Consider the following 24,088-nt stretch of genomic DNA (forward strand, 5'->3'; position numbering starts at 1 on the left):
TTCCGGGCTCAGCTTCCGCTCAAATCCAGATCAAATTATTACTGTAAAATAAAAAACTTTTGATAGGGGAACCTAAATCATTTTGATTTGGTGGAAGTGGGCACATGTTGGAGAGCTCTCTCTCCAGTCCAGACACTTGTCCTGCGTCAATTTAATTAGGAAAAATAATTCCATACTAATTGCGAATTAAGATTTGATTTTCCGCATTACTAACGTATAATGTAAATGTATCAGTTTAATGGTCAGTTGAACCAACTGTGTAGGTCCACGACACCATTCCCACTGACGACAGGTGCGCGTTATCGTCTACAACAGATCACTTACTGCACCACCACACAAAGTCGTCCACGTCATCGTCCTAGACATCCAACCCAGGAACAACGCCAAACAATTGAGAGTCTACATGCACCTGCGCTGTAGGCAATAAGAGTGGCATTTCTTCATCGCAAAGCAATGAAGCATACCGCATACGGCGGTTTAGATTCAGAGAGTCGATAGTGACCGACGACGCATAGAGCAAGATAGAAAGAGGGAGAGTTCTCTCACGAGGTCTACGCCATAGTCAGCCTCCTCTCTCTCTCTCTCTATCTTGTCTTCTTTGGGAGAGAATGGCTGTTTCGTTATTGGATTCTATGTTTGTTTCACTTTGTGATCTCTGAGAAAGTGAATCTCAAATGCTATGCCAACTGGAATTGCCTGTTGCTTCCGGAAGGGTTTGGAATTTAGGGTTTCTTTTTTCTTGGATTAGGGCTTAGGGTTGGAAGAGATAGATTGGTGAGTTCAGTGATGTTGTCGAATCATCTCCAAAATGGAATCGAGACTGCAAAGCTGGTGTGGTCTCAGCTCCCGAACGCGGAGGACAGTGATCAAGAGGGGGTCAGCCTCTTAAGCACTAACGATAAAGGAAGTGTTGAGAGTCTTGACTATGAAGTCGTCGAGAATTACGCCTACCGAGAAGAGCAGGTCTCTGCTTTCTATTAGCATTCTAAGATCTTAAATTATGTATCAAATTGTTTCGGGACTGAATGCCTGCTTGATTGTGTGTGAATATGACTTTGGGGATTAACAGGCTCAAAGAGGGAAGCTGTATGTTGGATATTTTGTCGCGGTGAAGTGGTTACTTGCTCTGCTCATAGGCATCGGTAAGGATGTTGCGTCCTCTGTCTCAAGGCTTTTGTGACTACATAATACTTATGTCGAGATTGATGAAATTAAATAATTTAAGCTAGTAGGGTAAGGGAAGCCTGGTTACTGCATACATCAAGTGATTTGTTGATTTTTTTTCCCAGTCCTTAAACGTATAAACTATCCACATTTTTTTAGGTGTGTGAAATTTTAGAAGCTGTATAACACCCTAGGTTATTGTAGATGTGGAGAAGATTATAATAACGAACTAGATAATGTATAAACTAAATAAATTGAATAAGTTGAAAATAATCTGATAGATGGTTTAATGTTTTATTCTCCTGCATATTCTTGGATTTATTTGTTCAGTTTCTCTTAACTGTATTGAATTTTTGGTGTCTAATGCTTCAGACTAATGTATGGCACCTAAGATTGTTATAGTTGTAATGAAGATTATGTGAATGACTTATTATTTCTTTGTTGTTTTAAATTGCTTTGGGGCGTTTTAAGTCTTTGATGATGCTGAAACTCCTGCTAAAATCAGCACTTGAGTACAGTATACTCTTATGTTAAAGAACTTGGATGCCATTTTAAGTTGCTTAATAAAATAAAAACAAAACAGTGGATCTACTACTGTAAATCTTGCATTACTATCTTTTGAAGCATCAGTTAATGTTTTCGCTTGGTTGGCATAATGAAAGGATAAGTGAGGAGCTGTTGTGGTCTAGTGTAGGCCTGCTCCTCAAACCCGCACAAGGTGCAAGGTTTGATTGCCCCCCCCCTCTCAAAAAAATAATAATATAATTACATGACCTATAGGAAAAAAGAGGAAGGATAATAACTGCCAAAAGGACTTGAACAAAACTATTTCCATGTTAACCTGTGGGTATTGACTCAAAAATAAGTTGGGCAATATCTGACGTGAATTAGAATTGTTATAAATAGAAATTTCGTAGGGTTTTCTTGGTGTAACAGTTATAGCCGCAAGGGAGAGACAAATAGAGAGTGAGAGAGCCTTCCTTGAGAGAGAAACATTGGTCCTGTTGTAAGGTGTGAGTTTCACTCATTGTAATCTTCTCTAACATAGTGACTCTTTGGATCTCTGCTCCCATGTATGTAGATTTTTGTTGTATCACGTAAATCTCACGTTTTACTGCTTTTGCTTGATTCTATATCTCTGATTTGCTTTGATCTTGTTATTAGTTTAGTCAATCCTTGTTTGCTTTGTCTGAGGGTTTATTTTAGCCCAACAAAATCATGCTCGATGTTTCCCATTTAAAAAAAATATCTTTTTTGATGGTTTTTTTTTTTCCTGTTTGCTAATTTGATTTCCTTTTGAATCTTTGACTGGTTTCAGGAACTGGATTGGCAGCCGTTTTGATCAATATTTCTGTTGAGAACTTCGCTGGCTGGAAGTTTCAGTTGACATTTTCTATAATACAAAAATCATATATAGCTGGTTTTGTGGTGTACCTATTAATCAACCTGGTTCTAGTATTTTCTTCGGTGTATATTATCACACAATTTGCACCAGCGGCAGCTGGATCTGGTATCCCTGAAATCAAGGGTTACTTAAATGGTAACTTGAAGTTGTGGATGAGCTTTCAGCCTTTCATGTTCTTATATTTCAAAGCACGAGATTTAAAAAGGCTTGTTTTGTTAATATGTGCAGGAGTTGATATTCATGGTATCCTTCTTTTTAGGACCTTGATTGGAAAGGTGTGCAACATCTCTTGCTGCATTGTTGTGTCTATTGAAAATTTATTTTAAGTTAGCTTCAAATGGAAATCTCCTCTTTACCCTTTGCAGATTTTGGGAAGCATTGGCTCTGTGGGAGGTGGTCTAGCTTTAGGGAAAGAAGGTCCTCTAGTTCACACTGGGGCCTGTATTGCGTCCTTGCTTGGCCAAGTAAGAATTTATTGCTTAGATTTACCTGTATTCTGTATCAATTTGGCAACTTCTTATTTTTTCCTGGCAAGCTGGCTTTAAAATTTATTAATTCAGGGTGGATCTACAAAATACCATTTAAGTTCACGGTGGCTACAAGTTTTCAAAAGTGATCGGGATCGCCGTGATCTTGTGAGTAGCTAATTTCTCTAAGTTCAGTGTATTCATGCATTCTGGATATGTTTAAGTGATTGAAATTTTCTGGATTCTTCAGCTTGTTAGAACTTCCTCTCATTCTTTACGAGGTCATGTACATTGCTGCTTTAAGTCATCTCTTTTGAGCTACATGTAAATGGCATTTATGACAACCACATGACGATGCAACTTATATTTTTCACTGCAGGATTTTTTGTTTGCTAATTTGTCTTTTCTGGGTTTTCTCAAAGAATGATGTACTATTTAAAAAATGCAATCATTCAATTGATTGGAAATACTTTTCTTTTATGTCATGTGCAAATATTGTAACTTTAAATTCTCTTTCGTCTTACTTCCAAGAGGGTGCTTTTTATTTACATTTAGGAAAAAATAAAAACAGAATGACTCTTGACTCATCTTGTTTGTGCCCAACCATTCCCTATTGACGTGAGGTGGGATGCCTCTTTATTGTGCTCATTTCTGTACTTGTCTAATTTTTGAAAAAGGTGACTTGTGGGTGTGCAGCTGGTGTTGCTGCTGCTTTCAGAGCTCCTGTTGGTGGCGTATTATTTGCACTGGAAGAGGTCACATCTTGGTAAGATTTGTTCCTCTTGTATAGTGATAGCTGTATAGCTGTGCTGATAGCTGTATAGCTGTGCTGTATAGTTAGTCAGATATGATAGCTGTATAGCTGTGCTGATAGCTGTATAGCTGTGCTGTATAGTTAGTCAGATATAGCTGCTGTTAGTTAGTCAGATATGATAGCTGTATAGCTGTATAGTTAGTCAGATATAGCTGCTGTTAGTTAGTCAGATATAGCTGCTGTTAGTCATAATATTAGGCTTGTATTATGGAACAATATGATATTTAATAAGAGGTACTCTCACAAGGAGAGGGAGGAAAATTGATAGCAATATTGACATGGTATCGGAGCAAGGTTTCTGAACTACTTTGCTCTCTGATTCTTTGGTTTTCTTGGCCTTTTCTTGTGTTTAGCCCTTGATATCTGGGTCTCTTGGATTTTGGCTTGTCTAGGCTTGCTGTTGGAACGATCCTTATCTTTCTGTTCAACAGCTCTTTGATTTTCAGATCTACTGCGATTTGTTTTCTTGGTACTCTTGGTTCTTTGGTTTTCTGATTTTCTGGGTGCTGGCATAATTCCAAGCTTGCATTATTCTTGTGTTGTCAAATCATTGTTTCATCATGTCTACAAGCAACAATGATTCGTTCAATATTCGATTCACTGGTAAGAACTATTCCTCCTGGGAATTTCAGTTTCAATTATTTGTCACAGGGAAGGACTTATGGGGTCTAATAGATGGAAGTGATCCAGCCCCTACAGATCCTACAAAGTTGGCTTCTTGGAATGTCAAAAATGCTCGTGTGATGACATGGATGTTAGGGTCTGTTGATCCTCTTATTGTCCTCAATTTGAGGCCATATAAAACTGCGAAATCCATGTGGGAATATTTAAAAAAGGTTTATCATCAGGACAATTCAGCTAGACGTTTTCAATTGGAGTATGAGATTGCTTGTTACTCTCATGGCAATCTCTCCATTCAAGATTTCTTCTCTGGTTTCCAGAATTTGTGGGCAGAGTTTACTGACATTGTTTATGCTACAGTACCCGCTGCATCTCTCTCTGATGTTCAAAAAGTTCATGAGCAAAGTAAGAGAGCTCAATTTTTAATGAAGTTGCGATCCGAATATGAGGCCATTCGCTCCAATTTGATGAATCGTGACCCACCTCCATCCTTAGATGTTTGCTTTGGAGAATTACTTCGTGAAGAGCAACGTCTTCTCACACAAGCCACTCTTGAGCAGGGGAGGTTGGGTACTAATGCTGTTACGGTTGCTTATGCGACTCAAGAGAAAGGCAAAAATAGAGATATGCGGAAAGTGCAGTGTTACAGCTGCAAAGAATATGGACATATTGCTCTCAATTGTAAAAAGCGATTCTGCAATTATTGTAAACAACAAGGGCACATCATCAAAGAGTGTCCTACTCGTCCTCAAAAGCGCCAAGTCAATGCCTTTCAAGCTGTAGTTGGCACTCTGCCTGATGGACAATCTCCAGAAGGGCACAACTATCAATTTATTGCTCCAGCAGTGTCTACAAGCACTCCTACGGGTGCTGGGTCAGCAGTTCTTACTGCTGATATGGTACAACAAATGATTGTTTCAGCATTTTCAGCCTTAGGGCTGCAAGGTAAAAATAATACATCCTCTCAACCTTGGTTTCTTGATTCTGGTGCATCAAATCATATGACTAGTTCATCTCATATGCTTCAAAATGTGCGTCCGTATAATGGTTCATCACATATTCAGATTGCTAATGGAAGTCATTTACCTATTGTTGCTGTTGGTGATATTACTTCATCTTTCAACAATGTTTTTTTGTCACCGGGACTTTCTACTAGTCTTCTTTCGGTTGGTCAGCTGGTTGATAATAACTGTGATGTCCATTTTTCTCGTGATGGTTGTTCTGTGCAGGATCAGGTGACGGGGACGTTAATCGCGAAGGGGCCTAAAGTTGGGAGATTGTTTCCACTACATTTTTCCATTCCTAGTGTCGTATCTTTGGCTTGTACTACTGTTAAAACTAAGGGTGATGTATGGCATAAACGTTTGGGTCATCCAAATTCTCTTGTTCTGTCTCACGTATTGAATTCTGGTTTGTTGGGCAATAAAAATCATTTCACTTCCCACAGTCTTAAATTTGATTGCTCTACATGCAAATTAGGCAAGAGTAAAGTCCTTCCTTTTCCTTCTTCTGGCAGTCGTGCTAAACACTGTTTTGATATTATCCATACTGATGTTTGGGGCATTACACCTATTATTTCTCATACTCACCATAAGTACTTTGTGACATTCATTGATGATTATAGTAGATTTACTTGGGTATATTTTCTACATTCCAAGTCTGAGGTCTTCTCTGTTTTTAAGACCTTTTTGGCATATGTTAATACACAATTCTCTTCAGGTATTAAAGTATTACGATCTGATTCTGGTGGGGAATATATGTCTCACGAATTTCATGAGTTTTTGAAACAAAAAGGCATTATCTCACAACGCTCTTGTCCTTACACGCCACAACAAAATGGCGTAGCGGAACGCAAAAATCGTCATCTTTTAGATGTTGTTCGGACATTATTAATTGAGTCTTTTGTTCCATCTAAGTTCTGGGTTGAAGCTTTGTCTACTGCAGTTTATTTAATTAATAGACTGCCATCTCAAGTGTTAAACTATAATTCTCCATACTTTCGTCTTTTCCACGAGCATCCGAGTTATCATTCTCTACATACTTTTGGTTGTGTTTGCTTTGTGCACTTACCATCTCATGAGCGTCACAAACTTTCTGCTCAGTCTATTAAATGTGCCTTTATGGGTTATAGTGTTTCTCAAAAAGGTTTTGTTTGTTATGATCCATGCTCTAACAGATTTCGTGTCTCTCGAAATGTTATTTTCTTTGAGGATCAATACTTCTTTCCTACTCACGTTGAGTCATCTCCTACAGCAGCACTTCTTCCTACTTTTGATGACTTGCCCTCTCCTCCTGATCGATTCAAGCCTGGCTTTGTGTATAAACGACGTCAACCAACTTTACCCCTTCCGGAGATTGATCCATCACCTGAGACTGTTCAGACAGCTCCGCGACGATCTACCAGAGTCTCGCATCCTCCTGATAGGTATGGTTTTTCTCACACGTCTCTCACCGCTACTTTATCCAATATTTCAATTCCTTCATGTTACTCCGAGGCTGTCAAACATGAGTGTTGGAAAAGGGCGATGCAGGAGGAACTTCACGCTCTTCAGGAAAATCATACATGGGACATCATTCCTCGTCCATCTACTGTTAAGCTCATTGGGTGTAAATGGGTTTACTCAGTTAAACTTCGTTCTGATGGGACTTTGGATCGTTATAAGGCACGGCTGGTTGCTTTGGGTAATAGGCAAGAATATGGGATTGACTATGAGGAGACATTCGCTCCTGTGGCAAAAATGACTACGGTACGTACAATCATTGCTATTGCTGCTTCACAGAGTTGGCCACTTCACCAAATGGATGTCAAGAATGCTTTTCTACATGGTGATCTCAAAGAGGATGTTTACATGACTCCTCCACCTGGTCTATTTTCTACCTCTACTTCAGAAGTGTGTAAGTTAAACCGGTCCTTGTATGGATTAAAACAAGCTCCTCGGGCATGGTTTGAAAAGTTCCGGTCTACCTTACTTAAATTTTCATTTGTGCAAAGCCAATATGACTCGTCTTTGTTTATTTGCAAGACCTCCGCTGGTGTTGTTTTCCTACTCGTTTATGTAGATGACATCGTGATCACTGGTACAGATTCCTCCTTGATTGCTCACCTTCAACAGAAACTTCAAGACTCTTTTCACATGAAGGATCTTGGTCCTCTTACGTATTTCTTGGGTTTGGAGATTCATACTGATACTTCTGGGGTGTTTGTGCATCAACATAAATATGCCCAAGATTTGGTTGCTTTGGCTGGTCTTCAAGATTCTTCCTCGGTGGATACCCCATTGGAAGTCAATCTTAAATACCGTTGTGAGGAGGGCGATCTTCTCCCAGATCCTAGTATGTTTCGGCAGTTGGTTGGTAGCTTGAATTATTTGACTATTACACGACCTGATATCTCTTTTGCCGTTCAGCAAGTTAGCCAATTTATGCAGTCTCCACGACATCTACATTTGGCAGCAGTTCGTCGTATCATTCGATACCTGCGAGGTTCTTCGAGTCGTGGTTTGTTTTTTCCTGTTGATACTCCTATTCGTCTTGATGCCTTTAGTGATGCTGATTGGGCAGGATGTCCTAATACTCGTCGTTCTGTTACGGGTTGGTGTATGTTTCTTGGAGAGTCCCTAATATCTTGGAAAAGTAAGAAGCAAGATCGTGTTTCCAAATCTTCGACTGAATCCGAGTATCGTGCTATGTCTGCAGCGTGTTCAGAGGTTGTTTGGCTTCGTGGGCTACTCGCTGAACTTGGCTTTCCTCAATCTGATCCCACTCCTCTCCATGCTGACAACACCAGTGCTATTCAAATTGCTACTAATCCAGTATATCATGAGCGTACTAAGCACATCGAGGTGGATTGTCACTATATCCGAGACGCTGTGGATACTCGTGTGATTTCTCTTCCGCATGTTTCCACCAACCTCCAGATTGCTGATGTGTTTACCAAGGCTATGACAAGGCAACGTCATCAGTTTTTGGTTGGCAAATTGCTGCTTCTTGATCGCCCAGCATCAATTTGAGGGGGGATGATAGCTGTATAGCTGTGCTGATAGCTGTATAGCTGTGCTGTATAGTTAGTCAGATATGATAGCTGTATAGCTGTGCTGATAGCTGTATAGCTGTGCTGTATAGTTAGTCAGATATAGCTGCTGTTAGTTAGTCAGATATGATAGCTGTATAGCTGTATAGTTAGTCAGATATAGCTGCTGTTAGTTAGTCAGATATAGCTGCTGTTAGTCATAATATTAGGCTTGTATTATGGAACAATATGATATTTAATAAGAGGTACTCTCACAAGGAGAGGGAGGAAAATTGACAGCAATATTGACATATAGCTGTTGTTTCATTTGTTTCTGTGTCTGGTGCATATAAGTTTCTTCTTTATACAAACAAAATATGGTAATGCATAGGATTACTGCAGAAGTATGGTTTGTGTGAACCTCTGCAAACAAATGTAATGTAACTAAATGTGTAGCCCTATCCACCCTTTTCACTCTCAACTTTTTGCGGTTAGTAGGATCCATCCATCTTGTGTAAGAAACTCTGTATTTGCTTTTGAAGGTGGAGGAGTCAACTTATGTGGCGTGTCTTTTTCACTTCTGCCATTGTGGCCGTTGTCGTGCGTACTGCAATGGGGTGGTGCAAGAGTGGAAAGTGCGGTCATTTTGGCGCAGGTGGCTTCATAATCTGGGACATATCAGGGTGAGTATTTTGTCCCTCTCCTCTCCAATACTCATGCTTACTTGTGCCGGACTGCTGGTTGTCTAACATTGTTTCATTTTTATGAAATAGTGGTCAAGAGGATTACTCTTTTGAAGAGCTTTTACCAATGGCAGTAATTGGGGTTATTGGAGGTTTACTTGGTTGGTCTCAATTGCCCAGTCATTTGCTGGTTGCTTATATGACATCTTCATTATTTTTTTACTGGTCTATTTTCACTTTTCTTCAGGGGCTTTATTTAACAAGCTTACTCTATATATAACTTACTGGCGTCGTAATTTTCTTCACAAGAAAGGTAACCGAGTTAAGGTAAGAAGCTTTCATGTTGATGGTTCGTTGTTCTGTAATAATTTGTTACTTGATATGCTTTCATCTGGTTTTAAACTTTCGGCATTCTTTCCCCCTTAAATTTCTTCCCAGGCCTCATAAGAAAAGGTTGGTTGCAGATTATTGAAGCTTGCCTCATATCTATGATAACCTCGATAATATCCTTTGGGCTTCCTCTTCTAAGAAAGTGCAGTCCATGCCCTGAATCAGATCCTGACTCTGGTATTGATTGCCCGAGGCCTCCTGGAATGTATGGGAATTATGTTAACGTAAGTTCATTCCATGGAAACTACTATGCCATGGAATTGCTTCTTGTCTTAATGTTGTCTTGCACAATATATGTAGTTGTCATAATGAAATTTGTTTTCATTTGTGTTGTAATATCCATGCTATGCTTAATTTTGGTGCACTTATTACATGATGAATAAGTCACTCAAGCTTGAACTTCTCTTTGTTCTTTTTATTTTATGAAGGATGATGTATAACTAACACCCAATTATTTTTATCAAAGTTTAAAAAAAACCTTTCTAGATAAAGTAACTCTCAGTTTCTGGGACATTCTTAAGTTCCTCTAATTTATGACTGCCATTTTCTTTTTGTAATTTTTTATCCGTATCTCTAGCACCCAAGTTTTTGTGAAGAAGAATACGCGGTCAACCCCCAATGCCTTCTCTTTGCACTTATCAATATGTTGCACTTTTTACTGCTGTGCGCGTTAGAGTAGCTCTTTATGCCAAACAATTTTTTGCTGTCCACATAATTTGTCCTCTCTGGATTGTGTGTGATACGTTATTTGCATTATCTCTAGGTTTAGATCTAGGGCATACTTATGATTTTATGCTGTCTACAGTTCTACTGTGGTAAGGACAAGAAATACAATGATCTTGCAACAATTTTCTTCAACACTCAGGTTTTGTTTTCTTGAACTCCGTCATTTCTGTGACTTTCTGTTTTTACTGATGTTAGGCTCTAAAAATCTAATGTTGTTGTCACAGGATGATGCCATAAGGAATTTGTTCAGTGCAAAAACAATTCATGAGTTCAGTGCCCAAAGTTTGTTAACCTTTTTGGTAGTTCCTTTTAACTTAGCTTAAGCTATTGGCTAACTTAACGGTGCACCTTTGCTGCTGTGTCACAAGCTTCTTTTCTGCTTCTAATTTTCAGGTTATGTTTTATACCTTAGCAGTGATGACATTTGGTACTGCAGTTCCTGCTGGTCAATTTGTTCCAGGAATAATGATAGGATCAACATATGGACGTCTTGTGGGCATGTTTGTTGTTAATTTCTACAAGAAGCTCAACATTGAGGAGGGAACTTGAGTTTGTTTTCTCCTGGAAAGTTCTCTGCTTTTGGTTTATCATACTTAGCAATTTATGGTTTACTTTCTTTGCATTCGAGCTACTGTGTGTTTATTGGTATGACGCATGAACACGAGAAATTTCTTGGTTTAACCCTGCTTTAAGAGTTTGAACGGATTTATGGGTTTTAAAGAAGTTATGAGACAAAATTTGAACTGTTCGATTATGAGATCTTTTGGGCCCAAGTTTATCATGGAATCAGGCTATAAAAGGTCCATATACATGTGCCTTTAATAACTAATTTACAACTTCTCTCAGATTAACTGTGTCGGAGAAAATGTTCTTACTATGTTTCCTGCTTTTACATATTTGTCTGCAAAAGTGAGTAAGAATAGTTAGTTTTTCTTAATATGGCATGCCTCTCTCTCTCTCTCTCTCTCTATGCACATTGACACACATGTATGCACATGGTTAGCTGCGGCATTATTTTAGTTGATGTTAATGCTTCCCTATCCTGAATCCTTCCTCTTCCTCCTGTTGTTCCTGTTTACTTGTAGTGTTATATACCTCTATGCCACATGGAGAATTGCGATATATGTCACTTGGACTTGCATTTTTTGTGTGTAATTTTGGTCAATTTCTAGGTACGCACTATTGGGGGCTGCTTCTTTTCTTGGAGGTTCAATGCGAATGACAGTGTCCCTATGTGTTATAATGGTTGAAATCACGAACAACTTGAAGCTTTTGCCACTGATCATGCTTGTTCTTCTTATATCAAAGGTATGCTGCAGCATATTAATCCATGAATGCAGGATAATATTACTGAACTGTTTCTTTGGCAGGCTGTCGGTGATGCTTTTAATCAAGGCCTGTATGAGGAACAGGCACAACTGAGGGGCATTCCTTTACTGGAATCAAAACCTAAGTATCAGATGAGAAAAATGACAGCACAGGAAGCCTGTGGAAATCGGAAGGTGATTTTTTCCCAACCTTATGAATCTTTTTGCATCAACTCGATTCAATTATTTTTACCTACGTCAATTCCTTTATGTATAGAGAAGAAGGATTGGTTATGGTAAATGTTACGATGACGTAATCTTTGCTATCAAAAAGGGAATTGACTCTGATAGAGTACGTCATAGGTTTAGGAAGTTCATTCACAAAGTTTTCAAAGATTTAAACTTCATTCGGCCTTTTAACTGTGACTTCTCAACAAGTTCACATGTTTCTTACGTCAACATGGTCTCTCCTCAGGAACCCTCTTACAAAAACAGGCACAAAATACAACCTAGTTTGTGCATCATGTTATCAACTACTGTTGTAGCTCAAATCATTAAAACTAAATATGTTGCTGATATGGGAGTAATATTGAATTCCGATCTCCTCCCACTGATGGTGAAAGAGAGAAGAAAAACAGCATGATAGAAAAGTGTAATGAACATTGAGGTTCTTTTGGCATCATAAGCGACTTATATTTGTAAAATTAGGATTTGAAAAGTGTGGTTAAACTCTTCTGCAAGCAATTATCCGTCTTCTAAATGCATTTTAAAAGCAATTTATTGTTTAATTGCTGCTTTTCATACTATAAGGAAATAACCTTTCACTGCCATCTTTTATTTCAAAAGCCAAAAAATTCATCAACATGGAGAGAGGATTCTGCATGAAGCAATTATTGTCTTATGTTTCCAGATATATCTAATCTATGCATGGATTCTCCGTTCTACTTTTTGCCTTTATCCATATTTTCTAGCTGCAGTTTCTACTTTTGTTGCTTCTTTTACTCATCTCTCAGTCCATCTTCTAATCCCATATTTTTCCTCGTCACTTTTTCCTTTTGCCATTGAAGGTTGTTTCCTTCCCCCGTGTCGTTAAGGTGGCTGATGTAGTTTCTTTTTTGCGGAGCAGTGAACATAATGGCTTCCCTGTAAGCTATTTCTTCCATCTAAAATCATGTTTTCTCTTCAATGTATAGGATTTATAATTTTTTACATATCATGGTTAATGTTTTTGTCTTATTAGGTTATTGATCACACAAGGAGTGGAGAAACACTTGTCATTGGACTTGTGCTTCGTAGGTAAAAAGAACATAATGCCATGATTGTCAAACATTCTTATTTATATGTTTCAGAAGCTGAAGCATGTGTTAATTTATGATGCAGTCATTTGCTGGTACTTCTTCAGAGTAAAGTTGATTTCCAGCATAATCCTTTACCCTGCGATCCTAGTGAATCTAGGTCAATCAGGTGCATAGATGAGGCTAGCCATTAGTTTTCAGTTGTGATTTTTTCACTGGTTTTTTCTTTAGTTGTCTTGAAGATACTTTCACCTCTCCAGGCACATGTCCAGCGAATTTGTGAAACCTGCTTCCAGCAAAGGAATTTCTATAGATGATATACATTTAAGTGGCGACGACATGGAAATGTACATGGATCTTGCACCATTTTTGAATCCTTCTCCATACATTGTCCCCGAAGATATGTCTTTAACAAAGGTGACCTCTTAATATTGAGTTGTCCACTTCAAGTATGGCCTATATTTCTGAGTTATGTATAACTGCTGGACTTGCTGGTGCCACAGGTTTATAATCTTTTTCGCCAATTAGGACTTAGGCATGTATTTGTTGCTCCTCGTCCTTCTCGAGTGATAGGTTTGATTACCAGAAAGGATTTACTAATTGAGGTATTCTAACATCTTCAGCATTTTGCCTTTATTTATGTTATTGAACTGAGCTATGATTTAAATTTGATCCTCTGTATTGCAGGATAATGAAGATGCAAGTCCTGTAGAGCTCCAAACAACTAGTGTAAGGTCTCTATGATGCTTTCTTCATGTTAAGTTAAATCATACAAATATAATATTCAAGTGTCAGAATGATCTAAATTTCATTAAGGGCACAGCTATTTTAAAACATTGATCACTTCTGAGTTAAGGATCTGATTATTGAGGTAGAAGCTGCTTAAGAAAATGGGGATCGCCCTCATTTATTTGTTCTTTTTAGCGGAAATGACCACCTTTATGAGACTTATGTGACAGACATCCGGTGGAGTTTCTTGATAGCTTTTAGGCTTATTGGTGCATATTGCTGTTGCTAAGTACGAAGGTTAGAGTTGGCAATTGCTTACTGTTGCCTACTTCTGCTTATATCTTCAGGATGACAATGTAAGGATAAAAAGCAATAAGCAAAAGCAGGGGATGTTGAACCCATCTGTTATACTTTGGTTTTGATTAATACTACTCGTTGCTCTGGGTTATCACTAGTATCCAGGGTTTGCTCGCCTAGATGGTTCCAATGTGACTTAACCTTGGAGAGGTTCTCTATCATCTCACGAATGAAAAATGACAGAACAAACAGTAACCATCTTTTCTCCATAGAAGTAGGTGCATTTGTTTGCTGCTATGATTTGGAAATTGTGGAATGAAACAGAGAACGGTCCTACTCGTCATCATTTGCATAAAATATTGTTTTATGACTTCAACGTGTGACCTTGTTTTACAATTGTACTAGTCCATGGCCTTGTTTCACGTTGTTACTTCCAGTTTTTTCCCAAACAATGTTCTCAGTGGTTTATGTCTACAGAAATGTGTTGGCTGAATTCCATTAATCTGCTTTCAACTTTTTTGCTCCTTTCATTTTCTTATGGCAGACCTATACGGCATTGTGAGGGGAAATTGATCTCGAGGATTACGGATTCTGAGTCTCCACTTCTCAATGATCTTCTAGTCCAAGATCACGCTCCTGGCAGACACTGAGGTCCAATCTTTTCCCCTTCTTTGGCACTAAATTTATAAATCCCCCCAAGGTAATGGGTGTTCATTTAACAAAGTTATGACCATTGAATGTGCGGGGCCATGTACCACACAGATTGACCCTTTGTATCTCTCATAAAGTGATGGAGAATGCGATCATGTCGAATTTGAACGTAATCTTGGGACAAGTCTAATTTCTTGATGCAGCGCATACTTCGCGGATATACCGTTTGTTGGCAGTATATAGGTGTTTTGCCGTTTCTTCTTAAGTCGATCTATATATATATATGCATGCGTGGACTGTTGTAAGAAAATAAAAACAGAAAACTTCATTAGACCAATGACGTTATTGGTAGACTGTTAATTAGGTCTGTTCAAAAAATCGCTAAATCGAAACGGACCATAACCTGAATGGTCGGTTTTTTTCTTTACCAAAAGAAAACTAAATATTGGTTGCCATAATTGGATGGCTGCATGCTATATATATTTATCTTGTGGCAAGTATGTGCCAGAGAAGATGCAAACACTGCCTTCAAAGGGGAGTTTTCGGGAGGCCTACGATAGATTTTCTGCCGCAGGACCTAGTCATTCAATTTAAACCACCAATATTTTTAAATAAATTACCAAAAAATACAATGTATTTGTGTAGTTAAGCTCAAGTTTAAGTTAGAAGTCGAGGACATCTAAAAAAACTTGGAAGTCGAGGATATATACATCTTTATAAATGGAAAACAGCAGTAACCCATACATACATTTTCCTTGCAAGCGGACTGCATTTTCCAGATTTCTTGAATATTTGTTTTTATTGTTGGAGGCGATAGATCCGTGACCGAATTCCATTTATTTTGATTGATGCTGATTTGGATTCACTTCCTGATTGCTCATTAATACGCTCGATTATTTCACCCCAACATTCAGAACCAAAAAAAATAAAAAAAAGTTGTTCATTATAGAAATGTAAAATCAAACTGGATATCATTTGGAAGAAATCAATGGCTAACAATTGATGCTGTCGTGTGTATCATCAGGACGAGATTTCTTGTAATTCAAAATCGTATGTATACACGAAAGTCCATAACATAACTTCCTCTATGTAGCTATATGTAGAAATTTAAGTAAGAATACATAGGTCAATGAATTCTTTTTTAACCCAATCTACTTGGCTTCGTTAGGATCAAAGGGAAATTAGAAGTTTACAGTCAAATGCAGTACTGAGATATCTGAGGATAGAAATGCAGAGACATCTACTAATACGGTGGATTACACATCAAATCCATTTCTTTACCGTACCCATTTTTAGGCTTCTATTTTTGAACCTGTTCTCCTCTATATAAGCCATCTTAACACACAAAATTCAAAACAAAAACAAAAAACTTCCTCTCTTGCTTGGTATGGTGCCTCTCCTCTCCGTTCTGTAGATAATTTTTTTTTTTTTTAAAACTCATTTAACCGTTTTAGAGGTTTAGGTTTCTTGGAGAGGTAAACAATATGCCGGCCGCAATAGTTTCCCATGGAGATTCACCTGAATTTGAAGGAAAGGTCACAGTTTATGTCATAATATGTGTGATCATCTCTGCTTTTGGAGGCTTGATGTTTGGATATGACATTGGAATTTCAGGTCCAACTCTTCCTTCTTAATAAATTTTTGTTTTAGCTTTTTCGATGATACATATTAGTGAGAGCTTATGAGCAAAAACGATGAAGATCTCAACAGTTTGTATCCCATTTATCCCAACTGTTGAATTGGACTCACAATATTCAAGTGAATTTATGGGCTCCACATGTTTTACGTGATGCACATGAAATCTTATGCGTACAACTCAGCAATTGGGTTAATTGGGGATATCAACTGCTTGAATCTCTATCATTATTGGCTTATTAGAGGAGGAGGAGGGGGAAAAAAAAAGGAAGGAAGGAGCTAGGAACTATATAATTTGATTTTTTTAGTTATTTTCTTTCTACATGTTTGGTTGAAACTGACAAGTGATATGAATTCCAGGCGGAGTAACATCCATGGATGACTTCTTGATAAAGTTTTTCCCAGCTGTATATGAAAGGAAGCAGCATGCCCTGGAAAACAATTACTGTAAATATGACAACCAATATTTACAATTGTTCACCTCCTCTTTGTACATTGCTGCTCTTGTAGCCAGTTTTGCAGCTTCAAAGGTTTGCACCAAATTCGGCCGGAAACCAACTATGACTGTAGCTTCTTTCTTCTTCATAGCCGGTGTCATCTTGACTTGCGTCTCTGTAAATATTGAGATGGTGATAGTTGGTAGAGTTCTTCTTGGTTGTGGCATTGGATTTGCTAACCAAGTAAGAAACATCATCCTTCTGGCTCTCATATTGTTCATCTTTGGATCGTTACCCATTGTCTAGGAAATTATATATTGATAATCCTTCTATGCAGGCAGTGCCACTGTTCTTGTCAGAGATTGCTCCGGCGAAGCTGCGTGGAGCCCTTAACATTTCTTTCCAACTCTTTGTCACCATTGGAATTCTAATCGCCAACTTAGTTAACTACTTCACATCAAAGATCCATCCTCATGGATGGAGAGTTTCACTAGGTCTTGCAGGTGTTCCAGCTATCATTCTCTGCATAGGTTCCTTAGCCATATGTGAGACCCCAACAAGCCTTATTGAGCGGAAGAAGGTCGAGGAAGGCCGAACCGTTTTGAAGAGAATTAGAGGAGTGGAAAATGTAGATTTGGAGTTTGATTCAATTGTTCAGGCAAGTGAGATTGCCAGGCAAGTCACACAACCATTCAAGAAGCTAATGAAGCCAGCAAGCAGACCCCCACTTGTGATTGCTATTTTGTTGCAAGTCTTCCAGCAATTCACTGGAATCAATGCCATTATGTTCTATGCTCCTGTTTTATTCCAGACTGTTGGATTTGGAAGTGATGCTTCCTTGCTTTCCTCTGTTATTACTGGTGGTGTGAACGTTTTAAGCACATTGGTTTCTGTCTACGCCGTCGATAAAGCTGGCCGGAGGTTCTTGCTTCTTGAAGCCTGTGTTCAGATGTTCATAACCCAGGTTAATTTCAAATTCTTTCTCAAAAGACAATCGAAAATGATAAAGATCTAAGTAGTTGGTATCCCAGTTATATCAATTACTGAGTTGGACGCACAAAATCCAAGTGAATATGTACATAAAATCATGTGCGTACAACGCAACAGATATGATAACTGAGATACCAACAGTTGGGATTCTTATCATTACGGAAAGACAATTTTCATTGTAATTACTATTGTTGTTTGCAGACTGTCATTGGGGTGCTCCTACAATTGCACTTGACAGCAACCGGCTCATTAGGAAAAGCGGAGGCAATGGTTGTGGTGATCCTGGTGTGTGTTTATGTGATGGCCTTTGCCTGGTCATGGGGACCTCTTGGCTGGTTGATTCCAAGTGAAACATTCCCTCTCGAAACTCGCTCAGCCGGGTTTGCCTGCGCTGTGAGTGCCAACATGCTCTTCACCTTCATAATTGCGCAAGGCTTCTTGTCAATGTTGTGCACAATGCAAGCGGGGATCTTCTTCTTCTTCGCTGCGTGGATCCTGGTGATGGGATTGTTCGCCCTCTTTCTGCTGCCAGAGACAAAGGGCGTGCCAGTCGACGCGATGGTTGACAGAGTGTGGAAGCAACATTGGTTCTGGAAGAGATTTTTTACTGAAGAAGAAGTGGTTGCCAAGAAAAATCCTGATGTGGTTCATCCACACATGACATAGATAGACACACTGAGTAGTTGAAGAGTTTATACATATTGTTTGTAATTAGGCAGCAATTAAATCTGTCGATAGACCAGGATGTTGCAACTGATGCTATTCCTGAAGTTTTTCAAGGTTGAAAAGGAAAACCTTGAACGAAAGGCATTGACTCTAATATATAGTTAAACAATAAAAAAGGGGAATGAAATCATTCAGCACCTCCTCATTGTAAGTGGTTCTTCTCCTCAATTTCTTTCAACTTGGAACCCACCCCATAACCCCCATGAACAAGTTGAAATGACCGGTAAAAACTCGGGTCACGTAGAAGACCCCACAATTCTTACAGACTAGTTGAAATGGTATTTGCACATCGCACACGCCTGAGCAATGGTCCATCCACTTGCGATAATAAAAACACCAATAAGACTTGAACTCATGACCATGCTGGGCCACATAGAAGACTCCGCAACTCTCATAGACTAGTTGAATTGGCATTCGCACATCGTACACGCTTGAACAATGGTCCATCTATTTGTGATAATGAAAACATCAATAAGACTTGAACTCATGACTATGATGGACTGAGCAATGGTGCATCTCGCAAATTGCAAGAATTGAAACATCAATGAGACTTGAACTCATAACCTTCTGCTTGAGCTAAAAGTTAGCGCGAGCAACGTCACCATCTCAGTTAACGACTTCTTGTGTTACAATGGTGATGTTGAAAATTTAGCTAAACCAACCAAACTTAACTGGAAAAAAATCTTTGTTTTTGGCACAGAAATGCAAATGAATTTTATATTTTTAATAGTTAATGAAATCAAGCGCGAAAGGGTAATACTTCGTGTCAAATAGATCGAAAAAAGGAAACAAAACTCCACTATATATATATTTGCTTCTACTCATGTACTTTGCTAAAAGTGTCAACTCGAGAAGGATTAGGCCAATACTATTACTTAAGTGGGCCTAATTTTAATTAATTTTATGTATTTTGATCGAGTATACTTTCTTTTTTTTTTTTCTATTCTTATTATTGTGATTTTTCCATATATTATTTTGAAGTAAGTTAAGGGTCTGTTTAGTATCACTTTTGTTTCTCGTTTTTTATTTTAGTTTTCAAAAAATAGAAAATAAAAACAAAAAATATTTTTTGTTTGTATTTTCTATTTTGGTTTTTATGAAAACTAAAAACAGGTTTTTAAAATTTTTGAAAACAAGAAAAAAAGGTTTTTAAAAGTTTTGGAAACAGAACTAGTTACACTTATTATTGATTGAACTTTCTTTAAGATTTCAGATTGTAAATTGCATAGAGATATGAAGACAATGATCCAATATATTTTGGGTTATTGTTTTATTTCTTATCTTTTTTTCTTTCTACTGATGTTTTCAATGGTGAAACACGGGCAAAGGCTGCAGTTACAAAAAATATAGTGGTGTGGATATATTCCATTATTATGAAAATAAAAACATAAACACACCTTCTTCTTTTTTCAATTTTATGCTTTCAGTTTTTGTTTTCAGTTTTAAGTATTCAATCAAACAAGTTTCAATTTTATGTTTTCATTTTATGTTTTATGTTTTATGTTTTTATTTTTTATTTTTGTTTTCAAAATTTTTGGAAGTGATACCAAACACAACCTAAGTATGTTAATGGAGGACTAATGTAGATTGTATATTGAAAATTCAAATGAAACAATTCTCTCATGTTTTTATTATTCGTGTTCGTTTGGTTAAGTTTTTAATGAGTTCGAGCTTAAGCCAAGCTTTTAACGAGCTTTCAAATTGTTGTTCGAGCACAATTCATTTAATTGCCTAAATGTTTGAGCTTGATGTTTATTGAGTTCACGAGTTTTGTTTGGTAAGATGTAAATGAACGTGTTAACGAGTTCATTCGCAACGTGCAAGTTCACAAATAATATAACAAACACTTACACAAACATATTAAACAAAACCTTAAACAAACTAGCACGCGAATATCTTAACAAGTTTGTTCGCAAATGTAAATGAATCGAACATCTCCATATTTGAACTCGGTTCGTTTACAAAACGAGAGTAGAAAAAAGATTCAAACTCAGTTCGTTAAACTAATCGAACAAACTCGGACTAGCTCTAAACGAGTTGAGCTCTTTCGTCAAACAAAAAATAAAATTTGTTTACTTAATTGATAATATGGTAATAAAGGCCATAGTTCTCTCGGCATAAAATTTATAAAAAAGAAACTTGTTTAACAAAAGTATATATATAATAATTCCATGAAAATTTTGTTTTTATTAGTATGAAACCAGCAACATGAGAAATGGGAGGGGTTTCAATGCCGGCTCTAATTCTCCCTCAAATATCATGTTAAATCATGATTTTTTTTTTAATGAAAATGACATATTAGAGTTTAGAAATTAAAAATTAGTGTTTAGGATATAGAGTTGAAGGTATTAGATTTAGGGTTTATGTCTTAAGTTTTAGTGTTTAGGGTTTAGTTTTTTTTTCCCCCCCAAAATCTACTATATTCTGACATTATAAACACCAACATACTCAATAATATATTTTAATTTATGATTTAATATAGTTTTGAAAGAAAATTGGAGGCGAAATTGGAACCCCCTATCCCGCAACATAAATGGTTTAATGCGCAAAGTTAATGCTAATAATAATTAGGTGTAAATAGATAGGGTTGTTTGGGAAGTGCAGATACTTCTCTTTCAGCAATATTCATCTAGATAATGATGATTGACAATTTAATCTTGGAATTCATAAAGATAGTAGAGATTGCTATGTGGTTTTGCAAGGAATTAAAAGATTAATTGGTTGCCTTAATAATAATTTTTTTTTTCTGAATTAGTTCCCTTAATATTTGAGGAAAGCCAGCTAGATTATTTCCACTAATGAATATGCGTATATGAATTTGGATTTGCCTCTATTGCTTTATATCTTAAACATAGAAAACATAAAAAAATTAATGGGTTTATTGGGAATTTTGGTTTTCTCCAAGATTAAGCAAACTAATTAGAGTCCCATAAAAAGAAAGAAAACCCTAATTAATTAAGAAAATCCTGATGGATAAGGTAATCTCTTAAGTAATCCATTGCCTCGTAAACATAAAAATCTGTATAGGGTATTTATGAATTCAAGATTCAGTATTAATATTTTCAATCCTTATCTTTGGCAAGTCATCACTTATTCACCAAACTCCTAATCCTCGGCAAATTATGTGTATATATAAATAGGTGGATACAGTACTACACAACTCTTGTAATATTATCTGTGAAAGAGGGAGGAGTTGATATTATTTGGTTGGTTTAGGAATCTTGCTGGGGTCAAAGATGGTAGAGATATTAGCGAATGGAGGAGCGAATTTCCAATCAAGAATGACTTTTTATGTGGTCTTCTGTTGGATTCTTGCGGCCTTTGGAGGCCTAATGTTTGGTTATGATATTGGGATTTCAGGTATATATATATATATATATATATAAATGTATGTATGTGATTCTCTTCACACAATTGTCTGATATTACCACATCTCATATCCCTATTTCGTCTGGTTCTTGTGTTTTTCCTTGCTTTTGTTTTTGATCAGAACTAAATCTGTAGTCGATTCACAAATATGATTGATGTGTGTACCAAACATGGCCACCATTCGTTAGTTGGGAATATTTTATATATGAGTTGTATAGAATTATATTGTTATTGTTGTTGTTGTTGTTCAGGTGAGAGTGAGAGATGACTAGAATTCAAATCTTCCATAGTGTTATGTTAATTAAATATTTTATTTTATCCTTTAGGTAGTCAAATCCTTACAAAAGGAGAGAGGAAATGTTTTCTTTTTCTATTCTTTATTTTATGCTAAATTTTCTGAGAATATTTCAGTAAGGAGGATTGTTTGATGAAGATGGGTGTATTGATTATATTTTGTTGTCTGAGACTGATGAAGTTGTGGTTCTTTTCTTTCTGTACTATTTTTTTAGGTGGTGTGACAGCCATGGATGATTTCTTGATCAAATTCTTTCCTGCTGTCCATGAAAGAAAGCTTCTTGCCAAAGAAAACAATTACTGCAAATATGATGACCAACTGGTTCAGCTTTTCACATCTTCATTGTACCTGGCTGCTCTTTTTTGGAGCTTTGTTGCTTCAAAACTTTGCTCCAAATTTGGTCGAAAACCCACCATTCTATTAGCCTCTCTCTTCTTCCTTGCTGGTGCTGGCTTGAGCGCTGGTGCTCGTACCATGTGGATGCTCATTCTAGGCAGAATCCTTCTCGGCTTCGGTGTCGGATCCGGCAATGAGGTATAAATATTCCATTCATCACTCCATCTATTATTGCCATTACATTTCATTGAAACAAACAAATTTGTGTTTAGGGTTTTGATTTTTCTTTTGGTTTTTGCAGTCCGTTCCTCTGTTTTTGTCAGAGATAGCACCAGTTCAGCACCGCGGAGCAGTGAACATTCTCTTCCAATTGTTTGTAACAATTGGGATTCTTATAGCAAACTTGGTAAACTATGGAACTTCAAAGTCGCATCCAAATGGATGGAGAATTTCATTGGGTCTTGCAGGTGTTCCAGCTCTTGTACTCCTCATTGGGTCCTTTATCATCATGGAGACACCGACGAGCTTGATCGAGCGAGAAAAAGACGATGAGGGTCACAAAGTACTAAAAAAGATCAGAGGTGTTGACAATGTTGATGAAGAGATGAAGCAAATTAAAATGGCTAGAGATGTGGCTAAGCAAGTCAAGCATCCATTGAAGAAGCTTTTCAAGAAATCAAGCATGCCACCACTAATTATCGGCATTTCTATTCAAGTATTTCAACAGTTTACGGGAATCAATGCAATTATGTTCTATGCTCCTGTTCTGTTTCAGACTGTTGGGTTCAAGAATAATGCTTCATTGTTGTCTTCGGTTATTACTGGACTAGTGAATGTTTTCAGCACATTAGTCTCCATCTACGCTGTCGATAGGTTCGGAAGGAGAAAACTGCTTCTTCAAGCTTGTGTTCAGATGTTCATCTGCCAGGTATTCGATAAAATGCCTCAATGACTTCAATTTTGCTGTTAAATTGTATTTTCACACCAATTAACGCGCCGTATGCTCGATTTTGATGCAGGCTGCAATTGGGGGGATTTTACTTGCTGATTTGAAACCTACAGGCACTCTTGGTAAAGCAGAAGCAATGATTGTGGTGGTGCTGGTATGCCTGTTTGTGATGTCGTTTGCTTGGTCATGGGGTCCCCTTGGTTGGTTGATACCAAGTGAAACATTCCCAATGGAGACAAGAACTGCAGGGTTTGCATTTGCTGTTAGTTCTAACATGCTCTTCACTTTCATCATAGCACAGGCTTTCTTATCGATGTTGTGCCATATGCGTGCCGCGATATTCTTCTTCTTTGCTGCTTGGATACTGGTTATGGGACTGTTTGTTGTGTTTCTCCTACCGGAGACGAAGGGCGTGCCGATTGATTTAATGGCTGAAAGGGTTTGGAAGAATCATCCAGTCTGGAAGAAATTCATGGATGATGAAGATATTGAGCTAGAAACTCAAGCTTAGCACTCCAGCGTTTAAGTAGTAGTTGAGGCAATCATTTACGTACAAGCATTGTTAAATGTAACAGAACGTGGTATTTGATGCTTGTTTCTTTGTTGATTAGCTCTGCTTTGATAATTAGATTGTGGATGCAGATGTTTTGGAGTTTCCTTATTAACAAGTGTATTATATAATCAATAATTTTGTAACCCACTAAAATGTCCTAATTCTAGGCAAAATTGGGTTATGACTGAATTTACTTGTGAAATTTGTCCTAGTTCTGCTGCACTGATATGTGATAACCGT

At 37.5% G+C, this 24,088-nt stretch overlaps 3 protein-coding genes across 3 annotated transcripts; all 3 read left to right on the forward strand.

Annotated features, from left to right (window-relative positions):
- The first annotated feature begins 786 nt into the window (after positions 1-786).
- LOC120014366 (chloride channel protein CLC-d-like) lies at positions 787-14,820 on the forward strand. The gene is made up of 23 exons (XM_038866299.1): positions 787-963; positions 1,070-1,142; positions 2,483-2,704; positions 2,798-2,844; positions 2,935-3,033; positions 3,130-3,204; positions 3,714-3,802; positions 9,023-9,163; positions 9,254-9,324; positions 9,411-9,490; positions 9,628-9,777; positions 10,359-10,418; positions 10,504-10,578; positions 10,673-10,824; positions 11,452-11,587; positions 11,650-11,781; positions 12,654-12,731; positions 12,827-12,882; positions 12,967-13,050; positions 13,142-13,298; positions 13,385-13,486; positions 13,569-13,615; positions 14,452-14,820. The coding sequence occupies exons 1-23, from the start codon at positions 787-789 to the stop codon at positions 14,555-14,557; spliced, it is 2,409 nt and encodes an 802-aa protein (XP_038722227.1). The 3' UTR covers positions 14,558-14,820.
- LOC120014367 (sugar transport protein 8-like) lies at positions 13,579-18,483 on the forward strand. Its single transcript, XM_038866300.1, has 6 exons — positions 13,579-13,610; positions 14,452-14,558; positions 16,021-16,172; positions 16,554-16,873; positions 16,968-17,594; positions 17,822-18,483. The coding sequence occupies exons 3-6, from the start codon at positions 16,043-16,045 to the stop codon at positions 18,284-18,286; spliced, it is 1,542 nt and encodes a 513-aa protein (XP_038722228.1). The 5' UTR covers positions 13,579-13,610; positions 14,452-14,558; positions 16,021-16,042; the 3' UTR covers positions 18,287-18,483.
- A 3,052-nt stretch (positions 18,484-21,535) lies between these two features.
- Positions 21,536-23,938, forward strand: LOC120014716 (sugar transport protein 8-like). Its single transcript, XM_038866748.1, has 4 exons — positions 21,536-21,706; positions 22,225-22,544; positions 22,648-23,274; positions 23,366-23,938. The coding sequence occupies exons 1-4, from the start codon at positions 21,583-21,585 to the stop codon at positions 23,804-23,806; spliced, it is 1,512 nt and encodes a 503-aa protein (XP_038722676.1). The 5' UTR covers positions 21,536-21,582; the 3' UTR covers positions 23,807-23,938.
- The last annotated feature ends 150 nt before the right edge of the window (positions 23,939-24,088 follow it).

Source organism: Tripterygium wilfordii, chromosome 14 (assembly GCF_013401445.1).
Source record: "Tripterygium wilfordii isolate XIE 37 chromosome 14, ASM1340144v1, whole genome shotgun sequence".
Lineage (NCBI taxonomy): Eukaryota > Viridiplantae > Streptophyta > Magnoliopsida > Celastrales > Celastraceae > Tripterygium > Tripterygium wilfordii.